Raw genomic sequence first — 22,520 nt, 5'->3', positions numbered from 1 at the left:
TTTACCATTGTCATTACTTATTACTCTGATAAAAAAAATAAAAGTTATGTGAACACAGTGAGAACAATACAGTTCTGTTCGCTCTAATAGACCCATTAAGTCAATGATACAATGAATACCTAGAAAGATTGAGTAACAAACCTTCGATTTTATTTGGCTTTTTATGCAGTAGATAAGGTCAACAGTAGTCAGAGAGCAAAGTAAATCCAGGATGGATGAGCTACTAGTCCATATGTTCTCTGGGTAACAGATGAACTGTGACGTTAGATCTACTAATAGTCTGTGGTGCACATGAAAGTTAAAAATGGTTACGCTTTATTTCCTATTTAGCAAATGAACATTTCAAGTAAATAAACAACAACAAATAATCTATCAAAACATCCCTGTTAAAAGTGTATTAGTGACAGTGGAAGTGGATAAGTCTTAAGCTTGTCATGTTGATGTAAATGAATGGCCTGCAATTCTATCCGACATGGATTTCTTTTCCAGTATTTCCAAGTATTCTAAGGGACATAAAACATTTTGAGAAGTTACAAAATTCATGAGAGAAAGGAAATATTCAATTAATTGACAGAGTGATTCACAAAACCAATACAATGGTCACTTAATTGCGCTAGTGAGGAATGAGGCAAACTGCTTTTATTTGGTTAGTTTGTAAAAGAATCAGACCATTTTCATAGTATTCAAAGACAAAACCTTGTTGAGAAAAACATTGTTTTCACACAATTGGTAAACAGTGTATGTGATACTGTTTGCTATGTGAGGCATGTTTTTAATGAGTCTTAACTTAACTTCACTCCCATGAAAAGATAGTTAGTGCTAGTTTGTAGTTTCTCTATACTTCTTCATTTTATTCATATGCAACATTTATTAAGATCCCATGGGATGATATTTCAGGAAGCACTTTAAGGAAGCCGATTACACCCCCAACCCGACAATGTAATGCACATCAACAACAGTTCAGTCTTACAGGAGTAGAGCCCATGAGTCTTGGTAGGTGAGACAGTCATTCTAGACCTCATCTTCATAAATACATGAGTTAAACAAGGCAAAAGTTTTCATATACATTCATTATACTACGTTCTAACACCATCACTCATTAGGAAATATGTAGCATCAAGATGCTTATCCTCCCTTTAACTAGATGCACTGCACAACATACTGCTACTCTGCATCTCAATAATCCATAAGACTACCCCAATATTTACCCATCTTTGCTGAGGGAGTGATCTAGAGATGTACATTGATACTTGTGCACATGGGCATCATCTTCAAGTAAGACCAAGCTGACAACTCATTGCATTCAATTATTAACTGGTCTTTGCAGTCTATGTCCAGAGCCAAATACATATATATATATGACTCTGCATATGCCAGTATTAAAAAAGTCTACACATCATCAACCAATCAGTTATGACTGAGACATGAAGCTCAGTGTAAACTATACATACAACCATCTGACACAATTAGGAGTAGAAAAAAAAATCTGTAGTTAATTTGTAAGCCTAAGGGAACTCAACACCTTGAAATATGTCAATATGTCAACCAGACCTGGGTCAAAAAGTATTTGAGTGTTTGCAAAAGCATTCGTGGAGTGCCAGATGGGCAAGGTTTGCACTATTAATGACTATTTCATTAGTTCCATTGGGCCACAAGTTCAATCAAGTAGTGTTGATTACAAATACTATTTGAACCCAGGTCTGATATCAACTCATAAGATGAAAATGGAATGTCATATACAGTACAACTAAATATTCACACTTATTTGGTCAAAACATTTGTCAATTCTGTAATCAACAACTCCAATGCCATTTGGTAGAGACAGTGGTATTTTGACCCCCCAAAAATATTTAATAGATATTCCAGGAAGTAAATCTGAGCTTGCTACTAGGATATCTTTACCATGGCTTTTTAACAATTCTCTACCAAACTTGCACAATGGAGGAATGAAGTATGCATCCCTCTTTAGTATGTTACTTGTTTTTATCCTATTAATCCTTTAGTGTATTTATCACTTAAAATAAACAAATGCATTAATACGTAATGTAGTTAGGTTGATAGGTTTGATAATCACATGTTTGCATGTACTCCTGCCTATCAGTGGAGTAGAGTATGGCTGTAGTAACGTGGCCTGAGACAGAGAAGCACCTCTGTTTGGTGCAGACCCTTTAGGACCACAGCTGTTGGAGCAGCAGCGAGGTGGAGCAAGACCAATACTATGGTTCTACAGACACTTGGTGGCTGCTTCCTAAAGCAGTGTGTCATGCCAAGCAAGGGTGTGTCACACAGGTCCCTTTGAGTGCAGTATTGTGTGTGGGCATGGCACCTACTCATGTTGCATGGCACCTACTCTTCTTTAGACCCCCTTTCAACATCCCCACTGTATGTCCTGTCAAACAAAGGTCTGCACAGGGGTGATGGAGCGGGTGGGAGACCCTGCCCTCTCAGAGGAAGAGGCAGAGCGATTGGTCACCTCTCGCTGCAGCTCTTCCACCCTCTTTTGAAGCTCCGCCCGCTTTGCCAGCAACTCCTTATAGCGCTGGTGCACAGGCTCCTGGGAAAAAGGAAGACATACAAACAAAGTGACAAACTGGAATAGCCTGTTGTGAAGTCATGTGCAAGCATGATCCCACATGAAAGGCCATTTAAATTAGTGGGGGAAAATAAGTAGAAACTTGACATATAAACGTGTCTGTTACAAGGTAATTACAGTATATCATGACTCCTTTCAACATTATCCTGCTATCAAAATGAGGCTGTTTCTGCATACCTGTGGTCTCATGCGAGGGTTCCAGCGGATGTAGTATCCCACCCAGAGCTCCAGGTGGCGCATACTGACCACAGGGAACAGTACATGGTTGGAGTAGTTCACATAGAGGGGGTTGGTGAACTCGTCTAGCTGGCTGTTGATATAAGACCACAGGGAGACAGTCTTCTTGGGCAGCTCCTGACAAAACAAATCATGTAATGTGGGTGGGAATATCGGGTAAATCAATCATATCCAACAGGACATTCATAACTGTACAAACTTTAATTCATGAAAGACATGTTCATAATGCAATGCTAGATGATGCTCTCACCTCCTTCACCCTTTGCTGTTCACTGTTACACAAGAACGTCCCAAACAGACAGCTATACAGGTGGTCCAGGATTGTGACCAGGAAATACTCATTGAACTCAAAGGCTGCAGGAAACTTCAGAAAACAAGTGACATTGTTATCCAGAGGTGATCAAAACAAACAAGGTTTGTCAAATTGCCGTCCTATCACCACCACTGGCTGTGTCTCACCTGGCGGGTCATCTGCCACACACAGTCTATGAACTGCAGGAAGACAGGCGAACGGTCTGCATCTGTGTGGTTCTTGTCCCCATGACCAAGCCTCTGAAAGCAGAGGGGAAGGGAGGAATAGAACAGGAAGTCATGTGACTGGAATGGGTGGCCAGAAGACAAGAAACAGGAAGGGTGAAGCTGTGCCATGGGCCATGGTAGACTCGCATGACCTGTGTCAGGAAAATTAGAAAGCAGTCCAGTTAAGAGTTAACTTCTCATACCAAATCGGAATATCCCAGGCATTCAAAAAAAATGCAATTAGTCTCAAGAACGTGGTCCAAGTAACATGTCTTGGTATAGAGAACATAGCTAAGTGGAGGAGCGAAGGGGTGGCTTGTTTACCAGCTGGAAGCGGTGTCCGTAGCTAAGCCACTCTTTCTCCAGCAGCACCTGGAAACCGCGGATGGTACGGTAATGTCCGTCCAGCATCAGCATGGCGAGGGAGGTGAGCTGGCCAGTGCGGTCCCAGCCATCACTGCAGTGCACAACCACTGATGTCTTCCCAGACTCCACCTTGTCTGCGATACGCAGTGCCCCAGCCAGAATCAGCTGCACAGCAAACGGAAGAGTTCAACACAGGCTAGGAATACAGAATTCTGGTTACACTTACAGCATTTCCCCTCTGCATCTCTACTCTTTTACATGAAATATATGTTTACATAATTCACAATCAAAAGTTTCCATGTCTTCCTCCTTCTATCTTCACCTTGATGTGCTCCAGCCAATGAGTGGATTCAAGGTTGGAGAGCCAATGGGACTCCTCTATGTTGGGGTATACCACCTCCTTCAGCTTGCGCAGTGACTCACGCATCACATGGATGTTATGGATGTCCAAGAACACCAGCTCTGCATTCTGATAGGCATCCTCACTCTCGTATCCACCTCCTTTCATCTGAGGAAAATAAGGAAAATCAAGGCATCTCTTTGTATACATAGTTTTCACACTTGATGCTAGATGTTTTAATTTAACCTTTATTTAACCAGGAAAAGCCCATTGAGACACAGTCTGCAAGGGTGATAGACAGTAACTTGCCTTGTTGGCAGCTGCATTGACACTAGGCCTCGCGTCAAAAATGAAGAGCTTGTGGGATTGAGCGTTGGCATCCATGATGGCCTGGAGGTACTTCTCATCTTCTTTGCTGCGCTTCCCGTTGACGCCGACCATGGGCTGACTACAGCGGGTCACTGTGGCCTGGCTTTCTGGGTGGATCCAAGACAGAACCTGAGAGCAGACCACAGAGGCATCGCCATGAACAGTCACACAGAAAGATAGTAACTACATAAATGGAGAGGATGACTCAAAGGCCTAGGGCAATAAATAGTATGAGTGGTACATAAATGGCTTCATATTAGGGTGACTCACAGGTATCCTGCCCTTGGCTCTGAAGGCAGCCACTCGCTTCAGTTCCTCATCAGGGATGTTGACAGGCACCACAAGGGTTGATGGGTATGTGTCACACAGCTCATAGTGATCATTCAGTTTTGTTATCCTCCAGCTCTCATTGGGTAAGCCCTACCACAAAAGAAAACACAAAAAACATGAACACATACAAGTCTTCCCTGGTAATATCCCATTGTCCCAAATTTACCAGTCGCCTGAACTCAGAAATACTTATAGCTTATACCTGTCTTTTGTATTCCGAAAGAGGGTCATACACTTTCCAACCATTCTCTGGGAAGACTTGCCCATACTCGAAGGCAAACATTTGCTGGGGGATAAAAGAGTAAAAAAATCAACCAGCCAGTTGGCCTTGAGCCCGCACACACACACACTCACAGGCAAGGGATATCGGAGACTTTCAAAACACTCACTCACCACGTAATCGCAAGGTTCCTGGTTCGATTCCGACCCTTGACCTATCCCTCCTCTCTCTCCCATCCTTCCTGTCAATCTCTACTGTCTCTATCCCAAAAAGGCAGAAATGCCCTAAAAACATATTTATATATATATATATATATTAAAAAAAAAACACTCACTCACCAAGCCATTGGAAACAGGAAAGGCGAATTTCATCAGGACCTCAAAAATGGACTTCCTGAGCGAGTCCTCCAACTGCTTGTGTGCAAACCGCAGATTACGGATATCCTGAGGAGGGTCAGAGTGACAGGTCATGGAATGCTACCAGTGTCTATTAAACTCCTTGGGGAACAGCACAGTACATAACCTGGTGTTTGTTTTATCAGAGCATCAAGTCAAACATCAAAGGAAGGAAGTTTCGGCACAGTGCCCATAGAGCTTACCTTGCAGACTAGTCCGTAGGAGACCTCACCACGGCTGGATGCACCTCCGATCTTCTCTACACGACTCACTACCCCAAGGGGCAAGTCCAGCACAAACGCTGGTTCCTTGGAGCCAAGAAGGATCAGGTCAACCTAGAGTTTGATCCTGAGCAATATCCTATGGTAATGTCTCGGGGCTGGGATAACCAAACCCAAACACAATGCAAATCAAACGTTCCTGTCTCCCCCTGTATGGGCTGTAATTGTTTGTTGAATGGGTGGAATGATAACAGATTGACAAAGGAATAAGGTTAACAGATTTAGCAATTGTCTGTCAGTGAGATTCAAAATTCACTTTCAGTACATAATATAGCAAACATACCCTGTCCATGCATTTGAAGAAAAGTCTGTAGTTGGTGACAGTCAGTGTCCCCCTCAGCACACCGATGTAAGGACAGATGTAGGTGACATCTTTGGCTGTTACATAGTACATGCATGGAGAAGTTTGAGTATTACTTTAAGTACTCAAGTATAGCTATGACAGGCAGTTTGACAAAACTGTGATTTACATGATGGATGTCAATCTGTTATTAGATGGTCATAAACACACATGGGACGATAACCTACCCATGTCTTGCACACTTTCCTTTGGTAGTAATTGTGGTTCTTCTTTGCTTGTATCCCTGAGCACCTGTGAAAAACACATTCAATGTATAGCTAAATCATACATACTGAGTTAAAATGTAATTAAAATGCACTCCCACAAAAGAGTGTATAAAGTACATTACCTTGGCAACAGCTTTAGGCTTGCCCTGATAAGTGTAGGGGAAAGGGAAGAGTGTCAAATACAGAACAGATAATGTCAATCTAGCCTAACCATTAGTACCATGTCTTAGTCCAGGGGCTAGCTACCAAGGCCAAGAAAGAAAGCCATCTACCTACCCGCAGCTCTGGGGAGAACTCTGTTGATGTAGAGACAGAGTCAGAGGACATCGCTGAGGGGGGCTTGGCATGAGAGGACCGGTCAGAACGGGACGTGGAGGTACTGTCAAAAGCGTGACAACAAGATATGTCTCACTGACCTACTTACATGTACAAAAACATGGCAATCTACTTGCTAACAAACCTGATCACTAGTTTACATATTTTTCATTTAATGACATCCAAATGGTACATAAAACGAAGAAAAGAACGTTTCATCGCGTTTAGCTACTTTATATATAAAATAGTCAGCTCTTGAACTGGTAATGTATAAACCAAGCTCGAATAGCTGAGCCTCACCTGGACAATGAATCGACACTCGGCTGTCTTGAAGAGGATTGCTTCGAGCCCAGGCTATCGATGCTACCGCTCTTCTCCATGCTAAAATGTTGTCAAAGTTTTCAATATATGAATACACAGGTTTTTTTTTTAGGAGAGGGCAGATATCGACAGACAACTGTTTTGATGTTCAACCTTAGTGAAAAGTAATTCTGAGGTAAGGATAGGAAGCTGCCATCTTTTCCCAGAGTTCCCTAATCACGACAACAAGGGAGTGGTTTGTTTTCAGGTTTGGGGTGGCGCCTCCTGCCGCCACTACTGGTTACTTCATGTAGTCAAACCTACATCATCATCATCACTAGATTAAATAGATAATGTAATTATATAAACCGAATACTTATCATGATTATTGTAAGGGAACTGAAGGAAAGGGAGACTTGTTAAGAGCACTGAGAAAGGACACAAACGCCACACCCATAATGAAACGCAGTTTGACATTGTGCAAAACATTTTACTTGTGCACAGATATTGGGAACAAATATAAATATCCAGTGCATGTTAACAGATAAGAATTCACAGAATTACCATCGGCTTTTTTGGAAATAGGAAAATCCAAATATGCATACAAACATAAGAACTGAATATTCTGTTCAAGAACAAATATGCATATAGACCCCATGCCATGTCTACATTGAGTCACACATTCAAAAAGCAGCATCCAAAGGTTGAGTTACCATGACCCCAGATTTAGACCAAACCCTGAAAACAAAGTGTGGGGGATACAGGCATGAAGGGTCTCCTCTGGTTGTATAACTCCTCTCAATCCAACATCAACTGATCCATTAAGAGCGTGATATCAGCTAGTAGATAATAATTTTAGATAGAATGACAAAACAAAAGTACAGTTCATAACAAATTCCAATCCAATGTTGTTGTACAGTACTACAATATGTCATCAGTCCAGCAGTTTTTCATGTTAAAGGCAACACAAACAATAAGGCAAGCTATTGTAATATTCAGTTTACTCACAACGTACAACCTGATAACCCTCATACCTGCCGTTAAAGACCAAACAACATTATGACAAACTCAAAGCAACAGAAAAATAGTATAATTGTAAAATAAGTCCAAAGCATTATTCAAAGCATCATTCTCCAAGGTTTAAGCATTCTCATTCTGTCTCTTTGAATCAGTATTGTGCTGTTCCACACAGGCCATGATGCAGGTCAGGGGCGTCATGCAGCCAATATTTTAGAAGGGAATCCAAGTACATGAGGAAGGAGGAGCAGGAGCATTTTGTATTTCTCCAACACCTGAAACTGCTTTTTTCTGCAATCTGGAGCCATAATCCCTATGCCTAATTTGATGTCTAAAATAAATCTGTTTTCTGCATAGGTTATCAAAGCATAGCCACCAGAGCATGTTGCGCTCCGCTCTCCCGCTCTACGTCCACTTTCAAAATGCCCTCCACACTCCAGACAACCCCCTCCCCACTCCGCTCCTCGCTCAGCTTGCGCTCCACGCTGCTCACATGCTCTGATACCCACTTAGCTGTTTGATGGTCATTTCATTTAATGATACACATTGGTTCTTTAAGAACTTATATGCCTTAAGAGTTTAACTGTCCCACTATAACTTATAATATCATAACCCAATAATTAACGCCATTTAACCGGCATACACTTTAAAGTATAGTGATTAATTAAACATTGGAAAAATTCAAAACAGGACAAATCTGAAGGGGGATGTGCCTTTGTGCCCCCTATGCCCCCGCTGGGACCATATATACTGAAATGTATGCACTCACTGCAATATAAGTCGCTTTGGATAAAAGCGTCAGCTAATTGGCATATATGATGCCTCTGATGCAGACTAAAGACTTTCTGATGATCATTTTGATTTCTTTACACAAAGTCAGTCACAACACCGCACAGGAACCTGTAAAATAGGTGTATTTGTATGGGGTGATAAACAATGTGAGCCATACTCCATTTGGGGTATGACATAATCAAAAACACTTTGTTGTAGTTGTTAGGTCTCCATCACTCCTGCTTGTCTCTGAGATGGGCCCTCTATGTGCCCTAGAACTGGAGGCCCACCATTGGTCCCACTGTCCCCACCCTGTTCCGTCTGTCTGTCCTGTCCATCCTGTTCGTCAGGTCCATCCTGCATTAACTCAACCTCCTCATCTAGGAAGTCCAGGGAGTCGGTGCTGGGCAACCCCTTAATGTTGAGCTTGTGGGAGACTCTGGCCCACTGCTCCCGGTTGGTGGCCACTGTGTCATACAGCTCTGCTGATTTAGGGAACAGGTCTTGGAGGAGTCTGGAGGAGGAGGAATGGCAGGAGAAAAGTAAAGTACACCATTGCATTAACACATACCACACACTGTCTTTGATCATAATCGTATCCCCTGGAGGGGGTGGAGCTCTCACTTGTAGATGGGCATAGCGATGTGCTCCATGAAGCCAATCTGCAGCTCTGGGACGTAGGCCTTCTCTCTGTCCATCATCTCACTGGGCCGGTTCCCCATGGCCTTCTCCTGCAGCCACAGGGACCGAGATTGTAAGGGTTCTATGTAATAAAGTATATCCTTGTGACATATAGAGAAAATGGTGTTATAAGTGCCATACAGTACATACCAGATCTCCTTGAGAAAAGAATTCTTTGTAAATGAGTCCCTGTAACAAAAACAACCATGTGGTTTCTGTTAACATAGTACATATAACATCTTACTAGGAATATTGACAAAGAATTAATGAATCTTGAAGTGTTACAGTATACAGGAGCATGGAAAGAGAAATATAAGAAAAAAGGGTGATATGAGAAAAGTGAAAGGATATCAGGGTCAGGAGGATGACTGAGTGTTTTTTTTTGCATGTGATGGGTGATTGAAAACATAGTGCAAGTGGGGATGGAACACAGTTGAATAAAGCAGGTCAGCGTGTTCCTACCGCAATCTTCCAGGTGGTCTTCCAGTCCTTGGTCTGGTCAGAGAGGTCACAGGAGGTCATGATGAGGCACAGTAGCAGGTTATGGTGCTGAGGGTCATCAGTGTTGTACCCCTCTGGAGGGGAGAGCACACAGAAGTGTCAGAAAAGAGGAGGGGACTATCCATCATAAGACGTTGAGACAGGGAGTTGGAATAAGGTACTGACTGTCAGCAATTTTCTGCAGATCTTTTAGGATGCGCAGGTGATGAGCCAAGTCTGTGGCTAGAATGATGTCTCTCATCAGATCAAGCATCCTCTGGTAGTCCTGCCGAAGACAGTGTGGAAACATCATCCAAAATCAATGGTAACAAACACCACTAAACCTTATTAGACAAGGGAGGCCTACCACGGCCATCGTCTAACCTTTCTGGAGAACTTCTCGAAGATATTGCAGCCCTGGGTGTTGAGGATGGCGATCGCCTGAGCAAAGTGGTGTCTCTGTGCATGCGAGAATTCAGTCAATTGTGAGGCAGCAATTACATTTGACAGCCAGTAGAGGACAGCAACGACCCAGTTGAAGCAAGGCCTAGCACAATAAAGCCCTGTTGGACTGTTGCCTCAGGATAAGGGACCCCCAATATGAAGGCATAAATAATATTTTTTGATTCATGAATCAACCATTTACCTCCAGCACAGATCCCTCTGAGCTATACAGGCCAGCCAACACAGATTTCTGGAGAAGAGGAGACAGAGAGCGCATTTTTGCAATGCAAGGTTCTGTGGGGGGTGTGACATAAATACAGTATAAAATGGGGGCCTTTATTGGTCTGTGTGTGTGTGTGTGTGTGTGTGTGTGTGTGTGTGAATATCTGGATTATCTGTGTTTTAGTGATGTTAGTGATTGAAATGTCCTCACCGATGCAACCTGGAAGGAGTTGTTGGTTCCTCTGTGGTCCAGGTCATGACACATGCAGGATACGAAAAGAGCAAACATCTCTATGTCCCTGTGGCGGAAACAAGAGAAAGCTATTGACTTGCATTGTGTGTGTGTGTGTGTGTGTGTGTGTGTGTGTGTGTGTGTGATGTGAATTCTCACTCCAGGTAGTTGGAGAGCTTCAGATTCTTGCAGAGGAGGTAGCAGAAATGCGTGACTGAGAAAGCATGCATCCAGTTGTGATATGGAGGATCTCTGTAGCCCCTCTTCACCATAAGACAGAACCTAGAGAACAGATAACAGAGTCAATATCTATTGGATGGTGTGTGTGTCTGTGTGTGTGTGTGTGTGTGTGTGTGTGTGTGTGTTTTGTAAAGCTGTGGTGGAATTCTCACCTGGCCAGTGTGTGCATGTTGATCTTGTAGGTGTTTATGAAGCCCATGTCCTCAAACATGCTGATAATGGCCTGACAATTGGAAACAACAGAGAAGATTAATATCACACACAGTGTTACTGCCAGTGTTAATGTTCAAGTGTATGACTGTGTCAGCTCACCGTAGGTGTGCTGTCATCTGACAGGGAGCGTGGTGTGTAGGTGAACATGGAGAAGCTGGGGTGGATGTCGGACACAGGCTGGATCCCCACAGTCAGCAGCCGGGTCACTTCCTCCTCTGACACCTGACACACAGGGTCAAAGGTTGAATGCCATACCATTGATTGAATCACATGACCAAACAGAATGGTTTGGTACCACTGAGATGAAGATTTGAGTGGCATATTCAGGAGGGGCTTGGCTGTTTTACCTTCATGTGGTACTTCATCATCTCATTGGCCACCTCACTCCTGAACTGGGCCTCATCCACCCTCTTATACAGCAGGGACTGGTGGAGGAGAGAGCACAGCGTCACTTATCATGAGACATGAGTCAACATACATGACGTTTATGCCATGATGCACTTTTTAATTAATCATAAATCCTAACAACACGCCACTGCTAAAAAAACATGTGGAAAAATCAATTAATCTGTGTGAATGAATACATTCATATGTTCCTCTTTTAAAGAAATACCATATTGTGAGGTTGCAATCAATGCAAGCACCGTACCATGTCTCTATACTGAAAGGACAGTACAATATCTCTATAGGAAAGTGTTCAGTAGCTGGGAGGAGGGAGGGGTGAGGGGATTGCCGTGCACTCACATGAGCAATGCTGATGCCACAGTATATGGAGAAGGCTGTGGCTAAATCCTCATCCAGGCGGGTGAAACAAGGGCCATTAGTCTTGTTGACCAGCTCAGCTACTCCTATGACCTCTGAACGAGAGGACACCACAAAGAGAGAGAGAGAGAGAGAGGGGAAGGGATTGTTGGTTATTATGCAAAAATGATTAGCAGAGAGCATATGGAAAGATGGAGGCTGAGAAACAAGAGAGAGAGAGAAAAAGAGAGAGAAAGAAAGACATGGACTGAGAGGCTGACCTCCATGCTCGTCCTTTATGGGGAAGCAGAGGATGTTGCGTGTGCGGAAGCCTGTGCTGTCGTCGACAGCGCGGTAAAAGAGAGGGTGGGAGTAGGCGTCTGTGATGTTGATGATCTTCCCTGTGGTGGCCACATGGCCAGCGATGCCCTGGTCAGCAGGGATACGCAGCTCTGTCTGAGAGGAGGAGAGGAGGGAGAACATGAAGAGGAAGACCTGCTGGGTATACTACACAGTCTAGTGTTGGTGGGTCGAGTTGTTGTTGATGATTGCTATTTCCTCATTCCATTCCATGCATTACAATGAAGCCGCCACTGCTTCAGTGTTATGAGCCACCTGGAACACAATTGGGCCCTACTGGCCTTGGTGAGAGAGAGTTAGGATGAAGACCCACCTCCTCATCGATAACCACTCCTCCATCGAACACCTTGGCAACGAGTTCATGACTGACACAGTCCAACAGGAACACAGAGCAACTGAAGGAGATGGGACATGATGGGACAGATAAATACATGTAAGTAATAATGCTTCTATTATATATCATCCTAGATAATTTGTATGGCTATAATTACATTTCTGCATTGGTGAGGCTCCGTGCTTCTGCAATGATCTCTTTCAGGAGGACTGAGACATCATCTAAAGAGAGAGAGAGAAAATGTTTTATGTTTTTAACAAATATCAACTGACAATCATGCCCTAAATGATTCCACTGAAACTAAGGTGATGGTGGGCACTGAGTGATGTCAATCAGGGGAGGCTGGTGGAGGTTGAAGAGAGCAGGCTCATTGTAATGCACAGATTTCTACCTCCACCAGCCTCCCCTGAGTCAATATGGATCTGTGTATTTGTGTGTTGTACAGTACAGTATATTACTCACCGAGGTGTGTGAAAAGGTTTTTGGCAACTTGAAGCAAGGCCTATGAACACACAAACAGACAGAGAGATAGACAAACAGACAGACAGACATAGTTGACAGGTTTAGGTGGGAAGTGGAGAGTATCCTACAGTAGCAATGTGTGTGGGTAGACTTTAGTGCAAAGTACAGTATGTGGGAGGCAATAGAATATGAGTAGAGTCATATAATATGAGCAATATCTTCTTGCTGTTATTTGGACAATGGGATGTGAATCTAGTTTTCCTCATTAAGGGACAATAAAGTACTTATCTAGATAGATGTGGATTCTCTGTAGTGAGACTCAATGGAAGTTGTTAGGGTGGGCACAGTCCAGTTTATAAGCCTGGTCTGTTGCAGTGGATTAAGTGGTTAGTGCATGTAGTCAGGTAGGGGTTCCTCACCTGACATTCATACTTGAGTCTCTGTTCCTTCTGGAAGGCCAGTGTGCTGGTCAGCACTGAGGAGGTGTAGCGGAAACAGTGCTGCACTATGTGTTCATCTGCCTCTGTGTGTCTGAGGGACCACAAACACACTCACGTCATGTTACAGTATCATCCACAGGTATAAGGTATGTAGAGAGACACAGATACACACTCACGCACGCACGCACACGGCTACAGAGATCCTCTATACCACAACTGGATGCACACTTTCTCAGTCATCCATTTCTGCTACCTCCTCTGCAAAAATCTGAAGCTCTCCACCTGCCTGGAGTGAGAATTCACCCACCCACCCACCCACGCACGCACGCACGCACGCACGCACGCACGCACGCACGCACGCACGCACACACACACCTGTTTGCACCCTTCTTGTTGAACGCACAGGCGAGGGCTACAACCTTGGATGTGGCCCGGCATTCAACAGGAACACACAACATGGAGAGAACTTCAAACCCCAGAGTGCTGTTCAGCTGCTGATGCTCCTCCTGTAGTCAAAGGGAAAGAGCACTGTAAGACTGCAAACTTCTGCAATATTCCAATATTGAAGTGATCAGGGGATATTGGTCTGCTTACTGGTGTGACGTCTTGCAGGGAAATGCTCTTTTTCTTCTCTACGGCCTGTCCGAGCTGGCCAAACGTCAGCTGGAACCCAGGCAGACGGGCAGATGGACAAATAGGAAGACAGACAGAAAGACTGTTACGTCTCGTCTTGTTCGTTTGTTTGTCTTTGTTTCATGTTATTCAATTTTTGTTCCCTGTTTATTTTTGTGTCTTTCACCTTATCTCTCATTCCAGACACTTCACTACCTGCCTTTGTGTTTCCCGCCTGTGTGATCGTCTACCCCGCCCTGATTGGATTCACCTGTTCCTCATCATCATTCCCTGTGTATTTAGTCTGTGTGTTTCCCCTGTCTTGTTGCCAGTTCATCTTTGTGCCTTAGTGTCAAAATGTCCCAGCAATTTTCTTAGTGATTTCTTGTCTACCTGGTTTTTGATCTTTGTTCGTTTTTCCAAGTTTGTCTTTTGCCTATTCCTTGTTGGATTATCCGCCTCCTATTTGACTGACTACCCGTGTACCATACCCTACATTGCCTACGCCTTTTTGGATATCTGTCTCCCTGCTAATTGTCTACCTGTGTACCAAACTCTTTTCTGGAATTAAAGGATTATTCTTTTGGATTAAGCTTTTGTCCCGAGTCGTGCGATTGAGTCCTCTGCCTTGGTCTACAGCCATTACAAAGACAGACAGACAGACAGACAGGCAGGCAGGCAGGCAGACTGAGTGAAGCAGCGTTTAGCAGCAGGGTCACAGGTGGTACAGAGAGGAAGGTAGGTAACTTACAGGGAAACTGATCTCCTCCCTCAGAACCTTGTCTCCTACTACCTGAGGAAGAACATACGAAAAACATCTCAGTACATTGACAGTGTGTGTTTGTTTGTGTGTGTGTGCGCACGTGAATGCGTGTGTCTTATGTGTGCACATCTTGTGTGTGTGTACCTGGCAGAATAGTTGTTGTTTATCCTCTGACATCAGAAGTAAGCAAGAGCACAATGATTGAGTCTGCTGCTCCAGCTGTAAATCAAACATGCAGAAATTACATTCAAATGTATGCATTAATCAAGTGATCGTTGATTCTGGTTGAATGGCCCTGAACTCACATAATGGATGACTTTAAGCTGGAGGGAGGCAGCGTCCAGGTCATAAAGCTCACCTAAGGAGTGAAAGAATAACTTCAAATCAACAACAGTGTACAATACATGAGAGGGTGAGCAGTTTCAAATACCTGGGCGTCCACATCAGCGAGGACCTCACCTGGACACTTAACACCACTCAGCTGGTTAAGAAGGCCCAACAGCGGCTGTACTTTCTGAGGAGGCTGAGGAAGTTTGGCATGTCGCCCAAGATCCTCAGCAACTTCGACAGCTGCATTGTTGAGAGCATCCTAACTAGCTGTATCACTGTGTGGTACGGCAGCACTACTGCTATGGACCGCAGACGCCTGCAGAGAGTGGTGAAGACTGCTGAGAAAATCACCAGGACTCCACTGCCCTCTCTGCAGAGCATCTACCACCGCAGAGTCCACAGGAGAGCCGCCTCCATCCTCAAGGACCCCACCCACCCCCAGCACGGACTGTTCACACTTCTACCCTCAGGCCGGAGGTACAGACGTGTTAAATGCAGGACCACCCGACTGAAGAACTCCTTCTTTCCCACTGCCATCAGACTCCTAAACAACCCATAGGACATTAATATAACCTTACTACCTCAATAACTGAACTTTCCAGTTTGCATAATTGCACTGCTACATTTGCACTGTTTTATTATTATTATTGCTGCTATTTTATTTTATGCCTTAAATTTTGCTGTCTTGTACATTTGTTTAGTATATATTGTATATTCTTTAGTATTTTATATTTTACATTGGTTGGCATTCTGCGGACAGCAAAGCAAGAATTTCGTTGTACAGTGAAACATGTTTTCTACTGTGCATATGATAATAAACACTTTGAATCTTGAATCTTGAATGAACAGTACAGCATAGGAAGACCTACACACCAACATAGCTTATATGATACATCAAACAAGACAGGTAGAGGTCCCTTAAATACATAACAGTAAGGTGCTTCAGCTTCATTGGTCCCCCACCCAACTATCATACCACAGAGTGTCAGGATCTGTTGGTCAAGTTCACTGCAGTCCACATCAGCCACACTCCTCTTGGTCAGGGATATGTGACTCTGGGATGGACGTGGTGTCCTGTTGACCTCTACCCTCTGGGTGACTCCCTGACCCATCAGGACCTGGACTCTCTTACAGGCTACAGTGACCTGTCAGGGACAAACACAGTCACAGAAATATGTTAGCTGCACTGCAACAGTAAAAGACGTGCTGTGCTGCCTCAGCAGATTGTTAGAACACTCTAGAGGGCCACTGAGACGTCCTTACATGTTTCTCCAGGATGTTAAGCCTTTGTTCCTGGGCTTCAGAGGGCCGGGTGCAGAGCACCTTTCAGGGCAGAGAAGAGCCACAGTGAGACAGATAAAGTGGGTATATTTAGGTGACATCTTTCACTAACTGTGTAAGCATATAAGTGGGGTGGTTACATGGCGCATGGTGCATGCTTACCACAAGGAGGGCAGCAGCTGTGCCTTGGTCCTGGTCCAGGATGGGAATGATCAGCACTGAGGTGGAGGTAGGGGGGATGGTGGGAGGATAGAGCAAGAGTGGATGGAGAGGCGGACAGGCCAGGAGAGGTGAGTATGGGTCTCTAAGGACTAGGATCATACCTGACACTTGCCCTCCATTGTGTACTGCTTTGAAAATGAAACTCCAAAAATATATGCAGAGCAGGTGCAGTATCTCATATGGGACCTCCATAGAGGCTCCTCTCCCTGCAACACACGCACACATGCACCCACACACCCACACCTCTTTTGTCTTCCTGCAGTGGCTCTGAAAGGCTCTCTCCCAGTTGCTCCTGTAGTTCTGATGAAGGTAGTCCCTCACACTGTACCCGCCTCTGCTGGGCAAACGCATCCCTAGGAGAGAGATCTGATTGGTTAACACTTCAAACATGTTGCTGTAAGTAGAATAGAAGAGTGTTTAGTGGTGCCCCTCCTGAAAAAGGCTAAAGACCAGCAGGCTGGTCAAGTCATAGAGCTGCTGAGTCAGTAAATGGTAGTGCCAACTGAGTGTGCTACAGTATACAGGCCAACTATCAGTCCTTCATACCTGAGTCTCCCCTCCTGCTGTAGTTCATGTGGTGGGTTTTCACACCACAAGCATCCAGTGTCTGCCTCTAATAGATAGACATACACACTGTCCTATGAGAGAGAGCAGGGAGGCATCCTGTTAATGGCAGAAAACACTGACTATTATAATACATTAATTATGGATCAATATAACAGATCAATACAAATCAGAACCTCTCCTCTAACCAGTATACCAGATGAATTGGATTGGAATTGTAGCAAAATCTGTGTTTATGAAGCACTCAATTATTCACCAAAGAGGAGATCATTTTGGAAACATGTCTCGATATCAATTGGTCATAATAAATGTATGGTCTTTTAGTCTATGGTTTGTTGTCTGTCACTCTCTCTGTGTCACCTGTACCTAGACTAGGTGAATAGGGTTTGGACCATGGATACACACCACTTCTGAGAGGACAGTCTGGAGAGCCTCTCTGATTGCATCGCGCAGGGAGGAGGGCTCTGTGACTGAGGCCAGTTGGAGAAGTGCATCCTGGGAAATGAAGTACAGGGTAAATATCACAAACATCCCAACACTGGTGCACATGCACAGAGGAGCATTGTCTATAAGCAGGATGAATGGGCTCTGGATGTTATTCACACAGGGCTGCCTCTCCAGTAGCTCATATTCACTGGAGACACATGCACTGTAGAATACAGCCAGACCGTTTCTACCTCCAACACCCTCGCTGTGGCAGCAACCAATACAGGATATTAACTCACTTCTCTGAAAACTGAAACAGTCAGCTGCACAGAGCTCTCTTGTCTTTATGCAAACTCACTTGCAAATGTTTACAAATAAACCAACATCCAGCCTCCAGAACAGTGAACAATATTTTTTTTTTTTCATTTTTTCATTTCTAAAGTGACGTTATGTAATCTCAAGTAATTATGTATATCAAAAATGTAACACCATCAAAACAGAAGCTAACTGCTTTTTTTTCAGCAATGACACTGCTTTGAAGAGCACCTGCTCTGGAGAGATTGCTTGTTTTATATTGCTACATCATTAGTGATGCAATTCATAAACCTTGGACCTGCATCAGCTTTCTCAAGGAAGAGAATGATAACAGAGACTAAGAATGATTAACATATATACACTGTTGGGATGATTTGTTTCAGTCTCACATACATTAGGCCTACAGACACATGCAAACACACACACACACACACACACACACACACACACACACACACACACACACACACACAGGCACACACATGCACACACATGCGCACACACATACTCACGTGAAGGGATGTTTCATTTCAATCTCACATACAGTAGGCCTACAGACACATGCAAACACACACACACACACACACACACACACACACACACACACACACACACACACACACACACGTGAAGGGATGTTTCATTTCAATCTCACATACAGTAGGCCTACAGACACATACAAACACACACACACACACACATACACACATACACACACACGTGAAGGGATGTTTCATTTCAATCTCACATACAGTAGGCCTACAGACACATACAAACACACACACACACACATACACACATACACACACACGTGAAGGGATGTTTCATTTCAATCTCACATACAGTAGGCCTACAGACATGCACACACACACTCACGTGCCGCAGGCAACATTTACCATTTCCTTCCTTACTTTGATGACTTCATATACTTAGACCGATGATTTGGGTTAGGGTTAATCATTGGGCCACTACATTGCACACAACCTTAATCCCCCAAAACCAGAGTGAGTTCAGTGAAATGTCCCATTTAGAAAAATCCATGATTGAGAATGCTGCTAAACCTGAAGTGGCGCTTCGCTAGCTAATCAGTGAGAGCCACCTTTCTCAAGAGCAGAGCAAACATGACTCGCTCTCCAGTCTTTCTGGGGAATGTGCGTCATATGAGTGTCTCAGGAGGACAGGGGTAAACAACAGCACACTGGGTTATTATCACATAGGTGCATCTGGTGTTTACCCTCTTTATCTCCCAGGAGTGGGGAATTTCTGCTCAGAGTTTGACGTTAATTTACAGGCAGCAACAAGTACAGTAGGCCCTTTCAATGCACTCCTAAACAATGTTAAATGGGAAGGAATCGTCAGTAATGTACCTGGCTTCTACTAGAGGTCTAGGGAGAGCTGGGGGGTGCTGTTGCATGTGGCGTCATGTGTCTGAGAGAACTAATCTATGCTAAAGGTCACACTAACCTTCATAGAGAATAGGAGCAGGGAGTTATCACTTCAACTGGAATCAATAGAACTGTACTCCACCTATGAGCAGCCTCTCTGCTTTACTACACCTGAGCTGCTCCACCTGTGGTCATTCAGCTTTGACCTTTGACCTGTGGCTATGGCTAGCCAGCCTGGAGATGACCTCTGTTTTGAGTTTGGGGGTCATTTCTATCCCTTTGCCCTTTGAAATAAAAAGGCTGTCAACAGCTTTTAGATCACCCCCCTGTATATTGGGAGAATTGTTATCGTAAGCTCTCTCTGTACATTGCTGTAACTGCAATTCACTGATACAAATGGCAAATTAACCTGGCTTGAGATTTGAGGCAGAGACCTAGCCTAAATCAGTTCTTAGGTTACAGTTAGATGGTCGAAGTGTGCTTCATGAGGGAGAGAGCAAGACTAGACAAGACCTACTGTTAAGAATGAGCGAGCATTACCTCTGTGTGATTACACACACACGCACATGTACACACACACACACACACATACACAGCTAATGAGTCCACTTGGTGTTTACCTTTAGACAGTGCTCAGACTTTGTCCTGTGAACGGTAGCAAAAACACCTTGTAAGCGTTCTCACATTAGTCGCCACTCTGAGTAGAGACGTTGACTGGCATAATGGGAATCATAAACAATTCTCTCTACTTTGGGCTAAGTGGGCCACTGTGAGGTGTATCTGTTTTATATATGGAATGGTTGAATGATTGTCTAGAGTTGTGTGTATAATGTGTCCAGTAAATAGGTCATGGGTGAGGAGGTTGCTAGTGTGGGACATCTGAAATAGGCTTTAGTACAAATAATGAGACAGACTGAGACACGACTGGGACAGAGCAAACTAGGGCACTTACTGCAGGGGTGAATGAGAAGGTGGTGTGTGTGTGTGTGTGTGTGTGTGTGTGTGTGTGTGTGTGTGTGTGTGTGTGTGTGCGTGCGCGTGTGCGTGTGCGTGTGTGTGTGTTTGAGAGAGAGAGAGAGAGACATTTAGCTCCTCTAAATGATTTATGTAGACTCCATCCCCACACTTCATCAGGGTGATAAGCGTGGAATTTCAACATACCAGACTCCCACATTTTTAGCCTCTTAAACCCACTAAGGAGTGACTATAGGCAAGATGTATACTGTATGAGTGGTGATAGACCGCTTTCATCCCATCCAAATAATAACAGTGGCACACGGACACGTGGCACACGGACAGTGGCACCTCCTCCACCCTCCCAGCAGGTATCAACGCTGTTTCTCTCCTGTCTTCATTTCCTGGGCAGAAGCCACCCATCCGTGCACATCAAACACCTGTCGTCTACCCTCCTCCACGTACAGTATATGAGGGAGGTTACACACACAAGCACACACCGTTTATTAAACGGCGTGGTCTGTGAGCCTGCAGTGTTGACCTGTGGTGTTCAGACCTTTACATTTGTAATGTTGGAAAACTGCTATAATCCCTCTCCTAGCAGGCTGGGATCCCTGAGACAGGGCTACCGGTGGCCTCAGTGCAGGGTGCAGTGGGCTGACACAACTCTGATGGATTCATTGAGGCTGGACACTAGGCTCCTCCAAAACGGTAGTCAGACAAACACTGCTACAGTATCTGTAAACCCAAGGGAGGTCAGAGGGTAAAGAGGAAAGGTCAGCATGATAGCATGCTGCTGACACAGCTGTCTGTGGGTTGAGCTCTGATTGATCAGCATGCCAGTTGTGACCTAGAAATACCTTCCCCTATTTTTACCCCGTAGAATGCGTACACAGTGCACGTCAGCGCCGCAGACTCTGACCGTGAAAAGCAGTGAACACCCCCACCACTGCAATGCTCTGACAAGGAATTCAAATGCCAACAGCATGGTCCCAGTGGGTCTTTATGTGACTGTGTGTGATTGTCTGTGACTGTGTGTGACTGCCTGGAACCCCACACACTGAGACAGACACCTCTCCGACGAGTGATGCGGACGGACAGGAAACGCATCACAGAACTACCACTCGCCTGGCACTGTGGCAACTCTCATGAGCAGAGCCCATCATGGGGTTCATACTCAATACTAGCAGCTGTGAGCAGCTATGATGCCAGTCAACTTGACAGGCCACCTGGAACTGTCAGAGTCGTCACGAGGGGCTTACTGTTGACCTACTGTCGTCAACTGATACAGTAGAGAGGAGAGGAGAGGAGAGGAAGTCCCTGGCATGACATGACTCTCTGATTATTGCACTCTGAGGCCTCAGGTGCACAATGGATTATGCGTGGATGGTCCTGTGGGTGTCAAACACAAAACCTGACCAAAACAAATACCCAGAAAGACAGACAGGTGGTAGAGCAGGGGAGGGTGAGGCAGATGAGCTGGGACAATGAGAGGAGGTCATTTTGGTGACTTCATAGATGAATAATGGGTCGATGGCCTAAGTGCGCTTTTGACTTCAACGTGAAAGAGACAATCAATTTGAGCCTTTTAATTTTCCTTGGCTCTGTGTTTCATCATCATTTCACATTATTCAAGAGATCTTCATTAACATAGAGGTCTGAGTGAAGTGGCCCTCATGCTAATATCTCTGCTGCATACTAAACATGTTGTTCGTCCCTGGACAACGAACAGTGTCTTGTAGGCAGGATCATAACAGATCATTTCACTCCATGAGAGGATGAGATCGCTGTTATAATTAATCACATATTCAACCCTCATCACACTGCAGTCAAACACTGTTCATTACAATGACAGTAGAACACACACAAACGCCCATGCCTCTCCAAACACACTGAGCCAATGCTGATTCCTTATCTCCCTCCTGTGATACTCCCTAGCCAAACAAGACTGTGGGCTCAGCACAGCAGTCAGGCTAGCCATGCTGTTAACAGAGGAGGGGAGGGAAGGACGACTTCTACAACACTCTTTGTGTGTGTCGGAGAGAGAGAGAGAGAGAGAGAGAGAGAGATATTTTTAGGCTGAGAGAAGTCAAAAAGCTACGCTCTACTCTGGCAAAAAGAAGAACTGAACCTTTTCACCTGAAACCTTGACAATGCCCAAATATAGACAAGGATCTGTATTAACTGCTGCAATGGAGC

The 22,520-nt window shown here is 44.4% G+C and overlaps 2 protein-coding genes across 2 annotated transcripts in view; both read right to left on the bottom strand.

The window, feature by feature from the left end:
* Window positions 1-160: 160 nt before the first annotated feature.
* On the bottom strand, window positions 161-7,040 carry mtmr2 (myotubularin related protein 2). Its single transcript, XM_083686798.1, has 16 exons — window positions 6,833-7,040; window positions 6,494-6,596; window positions 6,340-6,363; window positions 6,179-6,242; window positions 5,934-6,028; window positions 5,573-5,677; window positions 5,313-5,417; window positions 4,957-5,040; window positions 4,695-4,844; window positions 4,365-4,553; window positions 4,038-4,223; window positions 3,674-3,880; window positions 3,290-3,382; window positions 3,081-3,194; window positions 2,771-2,947; window positions 161-2,554 (listed from the first exon to the last, which is right to left on the bottom strand). Exons 1-16 carry the CDS (start codon window positions 6,910-6,912, stop codon window positions 2,393-2,395), a joined length of 1,938 nt encoding a protein of 645 aa, XP_083542924.1. The 5' UTR covers window positions 6,913-7,040; the 3' UTR covers window positions 161-2,392.
* Window positions 7,041-7,308: 268 nt separating this feature from the next.
* Window positions 7,309-22,520, bottom strand: part of LOC310824351 (cGMP-dependent 3',5'-cyclic phosphodiesterase-like) — a 16,275-nt gene continuing 1,063 nt past the window's right edge. Inside the window, exons 2-30 of the mRNA XM_083697210.1 lie at window positions 17,647-17,736; window positions 17,224-17,315; window positions 16,921-17,030; window positions 16,618-16,673; window positions 16,438-16,497; window positions 16,151-16,319; window positions 15,150-15,202; window positions 14,989-15,063; window positions 14,833-14,874; window positions 14,064-14,132; window positions 13,845-13,975; window positions 13,449-13,560; window positions 13,030-13,069; window positions 12,725-12,788; window positions 12,547-12,628; window positions 12,155-12,329; window positions 11,877-11,989; window positions 11,480-11,557; window positions 11,232-11,354; window positions 11,072-11,142; window positions 10,839-10,961; window positions 10,659-10,746; window positions 10,428-10,475; window positions 10,166-10,240; window positions 9,968-10,067; window positions 9,764-9,876; window positions 9,452-9,490; window positions 9,245-9,351; window positions 7,309-9,134 (exon numbers count right to left, since the gene is read on the bottom strand). Of these exons, the coding sequence (XP_083553336.1) occupies window positions 8,843-9,134; window positions 9,245-9,351; window positions 9,452-9,490; window positions 9,764-9,876; window positions 9,968-10,067; window positions 10,166-10,240; window positions 10,428-10,475; window positions 10,659-10,746; window positions 10,839-10,961; window positions 11,072-11,142; window positions 11,232-11,354; window positions 11,480-11,557; window positions 11,877-11,989; window positions 12,155-12,329; window positions 12,547-12,628; window positions 12,725-12,788; window positions 13,030-13,069; window positions 13,449-13,560; window positions 13,845-13,975; window positions 14,064-14,132; window positions 14,833-14,874; window positions 14,989-15,063; window positions 15,150-15,202; window positions 16,151-16,319; window positions 16,438-16,497; window positions 16,618-16,673; window positions 16,921-17,030; window positions 17,224-17,315; window positions 17,647-17,736 (2,790 nt within the window). The 3' untranslated portion in view covers window positions 7,309-8,842. The remainder of the gene's footprint in view (window positions 9,135-9,244; window positions 9,352-9,451; window positions 9,491-9,763; window positions 9,877-9,967; window positions 10,068-10,165; window positions 10,241-10,427; window positions 10,476-10,658; window positions 10,747-10,838; window positions 10,962-11,071; window positions 11,143-11,231; window positions 11,355-11,479; window positions 11,558-11,876; window positions 11,990-12,154; window positions 12,330-12,546; window positions 12,629-12,724; window positions 12,789-13,029; window positions 13,070-13,448; window positions 13,561-13,844; window positions 13,976-14,063; window positions 14,133-14,832; window positions 14,875-14,988; window positions 15,064-15,149; window positions 15,203-16,150; window positions 16,320-16,437; window positions 16,498-16,617; window positions 16,674-16,920; window positions 17,031-17,223; window positions 17,316-17,646; window positions 17,737-22,520) is intronic.

Source organism: Argentina silus, assembly GCF_951799395.1.
Source record: "Argentina silus genome assembly, chromosome: 2".
In the NCBI taxonomy this organism is placed as follows: Eukaryota; Metazoa; Chordata; class Actinopteri; order Argentiniformes; family Argentinidae; genus Argentina; species Argentina silus.
The sequence above is the reverse complement of the archived record's forward strand: the minus strand, read 5'-3'. Positions and strand labels throughout refer to the sequence as shown.

Excerpts from the sequence above, each read along its gene's own strand:
- mtmr2 (XM_083686798.1), bottom strand. The coding sequence starts at position 6,912 with ATGGAGAAGAGCGGTAGCATCGATAGCCTGGGCTCGAAGCAATCCTCT. Across the intron at positions 4,845-4,956 it reads TTTCGGAATACAAAAGACAG|GGCTTACCCAATGAGAGCTG; the intron begins GTATAAGCTATA and ends CTTTTGTGGTAG. Across the intron at positions 3,195-3,289 it reads TGTGGCAGATGACCCGCCAG|TTTCCTGCAGCCTTTGAGTT; the intron begins GTGAGACACAGC and ends TGTTTTCTGAAG.